A 9,123-nucleotide genomic window follows, 5' to 3' on the forward strand; every position below is an offset into this window, starting at 1 on the left:
CATTTTACCTGACCCTCAATGGCTCCCTTTTTATATCCCACAGCAATAACTCCATACCATCACCTCTTCTCACTCACCTGCCCCATCGATGAGCTTCTTTTTAGGAAGCCACCTGGTCTTCTCTTTTGGGAGAAAATTGAAGTGGGATGTGGGCTGGCTCCAGCAGGCCCTATCTTGTGGGCCCCTTGCGCTGATGGTCCCTGCCTGTTTCCCACAAGTGGGCCTCTGCCTGAAAGGCCTTCCCTCTCTTTCCTTTGCTCTCGCTACCCTACATTTCCTAAAATTCATTCACTTCTTTTTCATTTCCCAACTTAAGGGAAAACTACGAACCGCCCCCTTCCACAGCTGACCACCTCCTTTGTGTTCTGATTCTATTGTATGCACTTCTGTTACAACACATCACATTATACACATGATCATGTTTCATTACATTTATCTATTTATGTGTCTCTCCTTTAACTAGACTGAGAGTCCCTTGAGAAGAATTATTGTATCTTATTTGTCTTGTTTGCCCCAGCACTCTAGCACTATGCCTTTAATGTTTTGAGAAATGAGAAAAAAGAAAGAAGGAAGGACGTCTCCAGATGGTGAGTGGTGTGGCCAAGCCTCCCCACTCCACAAACACACACCAGGGCACATCAGTCCTGACTTTCACCTCCTCCCGGTGATTAATCTGTTTAGAGACCGAGGCTTGCCCAGACCCCCAGGCAGGAGCTCACACTCATCCAAATGACAAGTGCATAGGCCTGTCCATCAAACCCGCTTCAGAATCAGGAAGGCACTCTTGGCTACCTTGATGCTCCAGACCATCTGGTCAGGTGGCATAGCGCCCACTTGCAAGGTCACTTCCTTACTGTCCTGAACACTACAGATTATGCTGCCAAGTAAACTTTCTCTTTGAACTGCCACAGGAAGTCTTCAGGACTAACCATTGGTAGTCCTTTCATCATTCACATTTCTGTTTTAGCTCCCAACTAGGTGGCAAGGATATTTCTCCAAAGCATTGTTGCCATTTTCTAAGTCGTCCTGGGCACATTAGAATGATCTGGGAAGGTAGAGAGGGGCAGAACCCACTTCTCAGGTTCCTTTTCAGTGGGAAGGCAGGCAGCATGAAAAGGTATAGACCATGAAAACACGGACTCACGTTCTGCCGTCTCAGGGGAGTGCCCAGTCTGCTTAGTCGACACTGAACCTAAATCAAACCATTTGCTTTAGAAGTGATTAATCATAAACTATGGGTCACATCTAAAAGATGTCTTCTTTTGTATTCAAAGGAAGTCTCTGCCTTAACAGTAGCAATGGACGCGAGGGAAAGCTGCAATGCACTTCTTGTTAGCACAGTTTTGGGTTGGGATTTGTTTGAAGATTCCTTTAAACATCTAGGGAGTAGTCCATGATGATGAAAGACTGCTTATAGCACAGAGAAGGTGGATGAAGGGCAACCATGAACAGCTCTGTGCAAATGATGCACATCCTCAGCCAAAGTGAAAAGGAGAGCCACACTGCAGGCACAGCTCCTAGGGCCCAAGGTGGATATGGATGCTGGCTTCACACAAAACTGACAGCAACACTTTTTGCACCTGGTCAGTGCTTCCGATATTTTGTCTTCCTATAGGTTCCTGCGTAGACAAGTGAAGTCAAACTTGCTAAAACCAAAAACAATCCAACATAGAGCATATTCCAAAGCAAATATATTACAGGGTTATCTGAAAGGACACCTCTACCTCTGCCTTCCCTTCCTATGTTTTTGGGGAGGATAAGGCAAGACGACATGGAGGTGACTAGAAACCCTCATCCTTGAAGACTCAGCATAAAGGCACCATCTCTGTGAGCCTCTCCTTAACCGTTGCAACCCACCGTGATCTTCCCTCCCCCTGAATTCCTATAAGATTTTGTCTTGTACTATATCACGCGCTGACTGGCATTATTAGAGAGTCAATGGCGTTCAAAGCGCTGGCCTCCCCAATTCGCATGAGGTCCTGGAGGACAAGGTCTGCTTCTATTCGTCCACCCTGCCTCTCACATTGAAGATAGCAGATGCCCAAAATATTTGATTGTTTCCATAAAGCCACCAGCAAATGTGATTTTGTGGTACAGTATGTAAAATTTGAAACATAAATCTATCTCTGTATTGTTTTATGCCTTATATTTTGCAATTCCTGACAACACATGAGGTAGGCTGTGTACCGGGGACGCGCCATATGGGCTCCAGGGGAAAAGGGGTGAATGTCAAGGCATATCGGGCCAATGAAACTACGCCTCCACGGATTGAAATAAACCGGATTATTGACAGCGTGCCTAAGCAGTAAGAAACAGGCTTCATTTAATAACCAGAACTGGGATGCGTTTTAAGGCGTCTGGAAGGACGGGTCTCTGCGGTGACTGCTGCTGGCGGCTGTGTTTCCCAGCACTTCGGGGAGCTGCGCCCGCCCACGGCGAGCACGCGCCCTGTGCGCGTTCAGGCTCAGCCTCGGGGACCACCGCGCGCAGGTGCCGTCAGGCCGGCTCCTCGCCAGCAGAGGGCGCTGGGCAGCACCGCTCCTAGGGACGCGCGCGGCCGTCCTCCCAGCATGCCTCGCTCCCGTCGACGTCGACCCGGAAGCTGTTGCCGGCGGTCGGCCGGCAGCCCTAACGCTGGCTGGGTTGCGGAGCGCCGTCGCCCGGGTTTGCGGCGGCGGCGGGCCGAGGCCAGCGGTGAGGACCCCGATGAGTCCATTTCGGGTCGGGGCTGAGTGTGGGCGCGCGGTTCCCGGTGGCGTGTGACCCAGTCCCGGCCGGCCGCCGCCGTCTGCGTGTGTAAGTGTTCGTGGGCCCCAGGGCCCTGCCCCGCCCGCCCCGAGCCCGCGAAGAGGCTTTCCGCGTGGGGCAGTATGAGGACCGCAAAGGTTTCCTCCAAAGCCACACCTCGGCTGGAAGGGGCGAGTTCGAGGGCTCTGTTAGTGGTAGCCTTGGGTAGACGCGGAGCTGCCGCTGTCGCTTTGCAATGCCTGTAGGACTTGGAGGGCTCGGAGCCCCCGTTCCCTGAGCAGCACCCAGATCGTGCCGTATCTGAGACACAGTTCATGCCCCCCTTCCAGACTCTGAAGTAAAATCTTGGCTGTCATCTGGGGAAGCCACCTTGTCCGTTCAGCCATGAATACAGAAACAGTGCCACCGTTCCAGGAGACTCCACCTGGAACCAGCTGTCACCTCAGTAACCTGTTGAGTAGCCGGAAGCTGATGGCTATGGGGGTCTTGCTTGGCTGGCTCCTGGTCATACACCTTCTGGTCAACGTGTGGCTGCTGTGCCTTCTGTCTGCATTGCTAGTGGTACTGGGAGGATGGCTGGGCTCCAGCGCCACTGGAGCGGCTTCAGGTCGACTGCACCTGGAACGCTTCTTTCCAGTGGCCACCTGTCCTCCATGCCCTGAGGCAGAAAGGCAGTTGGAACAGGAGATCAACCGCACCATCCAGATGATTATTCGAGATTTTGTGTTATCCTGGTACCGTTCCGTGAGCCAGGAGCCAGCCTTTGAGGAGGAAATGGAGGCAGCTATGAAAGGATTGGTCCAGGAGCTTCGGAGGAGGATGAGCATGATGGACACTCGTGCTCTTGCCCAGAGTGTTCTGACTCTCTGCGGTTGTCACCTGCAGAGCTACATTCAGGCAAAGGAGGCCACTGCAGGGAAGAGTGGTCCAGTTGAGCCTTCCCACCTCTGGGAGGCTTACTGCCGGGCTACTACCCCACATCCTGCTGTGCACAGCCCCAGTGCTGAAGTCACCTATACACGTGGCGTTGTCAGTTTGTTGCTTCAAGGACTGGTGCCCAAGCCCCACTTGGAGACCCGTACCGGACGCCATGTAGTGGTCGAACTCATCACGTGCAATGTAATCTTACCACTGATCAGCAGGCTGTCAGATCCTGACTGGATTCACCTTGTACTTGTGGGTATCTTTTCCAAGGCCAGAGATCCAGCACTCTGCCCAGCCAGCACCCCCGAACAGCCTTCAGTACCCACCTCTTTGCCACTGATCACTGAGGTAGAACAGCTTCCGGAAGGGAGAGCCCCTTCTCCAGTAGCAGCCCCAGTGTTCCTAAGTTACTCTGAGCTAGAGGGTCCTGCAGGCCCCTCCCCAGAGGTTGAAGAAGGTCATGAAGCTGTAGAGGGAGATTTGGGTGGAATGTCTGAAGAAAGAAAAGTAGGAAACAACTCATCTCATTTCCTACAGCCGAATATTCGGGGCCCCCTGTTCTTATGTGAAGACTCAGAGCTGGAGTCTCCGCTGTCTGAACTGGGCAAAGAAACCATCATGCTCATGACTCCAGGCAGCTTTCTCTCTGACAGGATTCAGGATGCCCTGTGTGCCCTAGAGGGTTCAAGGGCTCTGGAACCCAAAGATGGTGAGGGGTCTGAAGGAGCAGAGGCTGAGGAGGGTCCAGTGACAGAAACAGAGACAGGCCTGCAAGTCTCCACACTGAACCCCTGCCCAGAGATCCAGATTGACACAGCAGACAAAGAGATAGAACAAGGAGATGTTACCACCTCTGTTACAGCTTTGCTGGAGGGGCCAGAAAAGACCTGCCTTTCACGGCCCTCATGCTTAGAGAAGGATCTCACCAGTGACATGGGCTCCCTTGATCCTAGTCTGCCACCAGTTCTGCTTTCCTCCTCTCCACCTGGTCCTCTCAGCTCAGCCACCTTCAGCTTTGAGCCCTTAAGCAGTCCAGATGGCCCAGTTGTCATCCAGAACCTTCGTATCACTGGCACTATTACAGCCCGAGAGCACAGTGGCACCGGATTCCACCCATACACACTCTATACTGTGAAGGTAACAGGATTAAAGCCGGGGGTGCTCATCTGGTCTAGGAGTAGGTTTGGAAAGCGATCAGTGAAGCAAATGTTCTTGGGGAAGGGATGCTCTTAGTTTGAAGTGTTTCTTTCAGTAGGCATCTATCTCTGTGAATGGTCTGAAGCTAATGTGTAAGGCAAAGTAGCATTTATTCTGTACTCACACAAACAATCCTGGAACCTTACGGCTGCTAGAATACTGAGGGTTATATTTTCAGTGGTTCCCAAACTTGGCTGTACCTCAAAATCACCTGAGCTGCTTTTCATATGTACAGATTCTGGCAGACTCTGATGTCTTCCATCTGAGAATTTCTAAGGAGGATTCAACATTATGACATTTTCAAGTAAGACAGAATGGAAGTAATTAGAATTGTATATGTGTGAAGACACACACACACTCACACACACGTTCCTTATAGGCAAGTTGTAAAAGTGCAGATGTCCGGTCATAAAATAACTGAGAGTAGCCTCAAAGGACTGGTATGACTTTGTTAACATTTTGTCTGCCTTTTTGTTCAAATTCTGGGTGTCTCTAGGCCATGCACCTTTCTCACATTTAAGTGTGGGTTCTGGTTATTTCATCTTATTTTAATGACTATTCCAACACTGATACTGAACAGCAGGGGTTTTTTCTCCTCATTAGCAGAAAAATTAAGTTGATGGATAGAATTTTTAAGTTCACAGTCTTTCTCCCATTATTTATTCTTTTTTGTTGCTGCTAGATTTTGACATCTGCTACTTGAATATCAATAGCTCAATATTCAATAGAAAAGGGTAAAGTAAAAAATGAGAACAAAATAATATAGCCAATTAGGAGTAGTTTGAAATTGGGTTTAGATTTTTATATGGACATAGAACTGATTTTAAGTTGTATATTAATATTATTATACTTTCTGATGGTAAATAATTTTCAGTGTATATGATGAAAGGAACCACAACAGTATTGAAAATTGGCCCTCAAGGAGCAGCATATTCCACAGAAACTCTCATTGTTCCCAAATGCTCCCTCCCTTTGTTCTTAGTTTCTTACACTTAACTATGTGGCCATTGAGAGCCCCACCCTGAATTCCACCTGTCTCTGTTACCTGGTCTTCTCAGTACTGTTCTGAGGGATTACTTTGCTCACATCAGCTCATAATGAATACCCTATCTTTCTCCAAAAAATTGTAAAGCACCAGTCACTAGTCCCACCAACAAGGAGGTAGTATTTTCCATCCCTTGCCCACAGTATACCTCAACGAAAAAATAATAACCTATTCCTAATGCGAAGGTGCACATGTATACTTCTCCCACGGCATTTCATTGTGTCTTAACTACTCTGTCAAAAAGTATGCCCCCTCGCTGAGTTGCAGTTTCCATGCTATCCGTGGTGTTCACTCTTTGGGGAACATGAGGTATAAGTCATCTTTTCCACATACCAGCCCTCTGAGCTTATGAAGACAGTGGACTTTGACTCCTTATAGCATCTCCATTTTTCATGTGACTTCTGATGATACAGCTGATAGGTACTTAGAGAAAAAATTCAGTTCAGCTCTAAGAATAACAATTAAGAAAATTAATCTGCCTGACAAAAATACCCTTTAGTTTATTCCAGGTAAACAAATGATTTTTATATGCTGTTTGGATTATTTGTTCTTCCTTTAACTAGTATAAATAATCATGGGAACATATGGCAAAATGGTTTTCCCCTTATAATGTTTAGCCCTATAATTTAGAGGTGATATAGGAAGTATCATTTTTATGGATATTATGCCTTCTATTCAAATATGCATTTGAAAAATAGTTACGTAGCCATTTTTGTAAGTAAATAAAGTATCTGGGAGAGGGAGCTTTCAGATGAATGTGGTAGTTTGGAGCAGTGGAACTCATTTCTGACTTTTTGAGCAACTAGATACAGGAGGTTCTGGAACAGAATAGGAGCATCTCCCTCCCTTTGTTCTAAGTTTCTTACTCTTGCTATGTGGCCATTGAACAATTAGTACAGCCAGAATAGAAGATTGCTGAAACCCGGCTGATTCAGTCAATCAATTTGTTCACTGAACAGTACGAGACAGCCCTTGACGGTGAAAACAGCAGCAGCCTGCAGCAGCTGGCCTACCACACTGTGAATCGCCGCTATCGGGAGTTCTTGAACCTGCAGACCCGTCTGGAGGAGAAACCAGATCTACGCAAGTTCATCAAAAGTCATGAGTTTTCCCTGCTTGCTTCCCACGTCGAGCCACCCTGATTGGCCTGTTGGTTTATGGGAGGGTTAAGGGAGGAGAATGCAGTTTCAAGGTTCTCTGCTCCCTGGGTTTACTTCAGGAGTTTTGAGGTTTAGTGCTGGACACAGCAGCAATCACATTCTTTCAGAGTTAGTCCTTTACTGCCAAATGCTTTGTCTGCAGCCTCAGCTAGTTTAAGATTAAAAAAGAAGTGTTCACATTTCCACCTGTGCCTGTTAGTGTGAGGAGTTAAATTAACTTTTTCAGATTCATAGATTGGTGGTTCTTCATATAAAATATTACCCAGAAGTTGTTGCCACCTTCTTTCATTTAACAACCAGATCTTTTGTGTGCTGTTTGACAACTCTCAGGCACGGGGAATCTTTTTTTTTTTTTTTAATGTAATAAAGTTTCACTCTAAGAATGAGCTAGTAACTGGTTACTTTGTTTTTTAAAAATGGCGATGATTGCCAAAATAAACAGTTTAATAAGTTTGGGCATAAATTATACATTTTCTTTCTTAATAGCTAACACTGAGCCAACCTTGAAAATACATGCCAGGTTCTCTTCTAAGCACTTCACACATGTTAGCTCTTTTGATGCCCCCCTCAGCCTGTGAGATAGGTACTCCCATTATCCTCATCTAATAGAAGAGAAACAAAGTCAGAAAGATAACACAAATTGCCATAGATCATTGTTAAAGTAGGGAGTTGAGCCCAGATTTAAACTTGGGTTACTGGACTTTAGAGCCCTTACTTGTAACCACTGGAGTCTTGTATGGGTCATATGGATTATATGTATATTTGGAACTCCTGAAATTTTTTTTAATCCAAGGAAATATATTCAATATTTTCTTTATGCATTTTTTTATGTAATAGCTCTCTGAATGTTAAATGAGTGAATATTTTGGGCTTTTTTGCAGATGTGAAGGGTCCTAAAAAGCTCTTTCCAGATCTTCCATTTGGAAACATGGACAGTGACAGAGTAGAAGCCCGTAAGAGCCTCCTAGAATCATTCCTAAAGGTCAGCATTCTTCTCTTTTGGCCTTGTTCTCATTTTAACCTGGGTGTCTTACCCCAGAACACCGAAGCCAAGGTGGAGAGATCTGGCGACTGGAGTCTCTCTTTAAAATTCTTTTGTGTGTTTTACCTTTGCAGCAACTCTGTGCCATTCCGGAGATCGCTAACAGTGAGGAGGTGCAGGAGTTCCTTGCTCTGAACACAGATGCTCGTATTGCCTTTGTCAAGAAACCATTTATGGTCTCTAGAATAGACAAGGTACCAACAGGGCCACTGTGCTCAGCTTTAGTTTCTATCTATAAATGGGAAGGATTCATCAGAATGGAGGCAGTCCTTGAAAAATAAGAGCCATAGGGTGTGGGAAGGGGCAGCACAGAGGCGTGAATAGAACATGGTCTCGAATTGTCAAGACCTGTTGCCAAATATTGGTCGAATCATCAGCTTGCTGAATCACAGGGAACAGCTGCTGGGAAACAGTATCCCAACACTCTTAAGTGTACATGTATCTCCTGGGGGTATTACATTGTTATGCTGTTGGAGGCATGTAAAGATAGATCTGTGTCTTCACAGATAGCTGGCAGGAGCAGTGGTCTTTTGGAGGATAAAGGTCATTTTCAGTGTTGGGTCATCCAGGAAGAGAGCCCTAAGACAGGACACTAAGCTGGATTTAGAGTGGTATCATGGTTCTCCTTTACAGCATGGAGAGACTTGTACCTTGTTCAGGAGGTTGTCTCAGCACCTATGGAGATGGTGGAAGAAAGACATTTGTGTAATATGTCGGAGCTTGTAAGCAGTGATTACCAACTGATACAAGCGTCTCTGGGGCAGAAGTCGGAGGCTTATGTTTATCAAAAGTGGCATGTGTTTTATAGGGCTGGGGAACACTGACTCATTGGTGGAAGAGGAGCCTCCCTCTTCTCATCTAGGCTTGGAGCAACAAATAAAATGGAATTTCATGTAGTAGGTGTTAGGGGATATCCACTGCTGTAGAAAAAACAACAAACTAAAAAGGGATCAACTGGGTAAATGCCCAGAGTTCCATGCAGATGTGGCTCATCCATTTCCACATCT

The 9,123-nt window shown here is 46.6% G+C and overlaps 1 protein-coding gene across 9 annotated transcripts in view; it reads left to right on the plus strand.

Annotated features, from left to right (window-relative positions):
• The first annotated feature begins 2,570 nt into the window (after positions 1-2,570).
• The window catches only part of SNX19 (sorting nexin 19), a 44,254-nt gene continuing 37,701 nt past the window's right edge, over positions 2,571-9,123 (plus strand). For 8 of the 9 annotated variants that reach the window (XR_005198933.1, XM_017523279.2, XM_017523268.2 and 5 more), the window contains exons 1-4: positions 2,601-4,809; positions 6,874-7,012; positions 7,956-8,056; positions 8,191-8,310. Coding sequence is in view for 8 of the 9 variants with exons in the window: in XM_017523279.2 (XP_017378768.1) it covers positions 3,133-4,809; positions 6,874-7,012; positions 7,956-8,056; positions 8,191-8,310 (2,037 nt within the window). In the remaining variant the exon portion in view is untranslated. Of the gene's footprint in view, positions 4,810-6,873; positions 7,013-7,955; positions 8,057-8,190; positions 8,311-9,123 lie in introns of all 9 variants that reach the window. The other variant, XM_017523263.2, reaches the window with a different exon arrangement.

Source organism: Cebus imitator, unplaced genomic scaffold, assembly GCF_001604975.1.
Source record: "Cebus imitator isolate Cc_AM_T3 unplaced genomic scaffold, Cebus_imitator-1.0 Scaffold0, whole genome shotgun sequence".
NCBI classification, from domain to species: Eukaryota; Metazoa; Chordata; class Mammalia; order Primates; family Cebidae; genus Cebus; species Cebus imitator.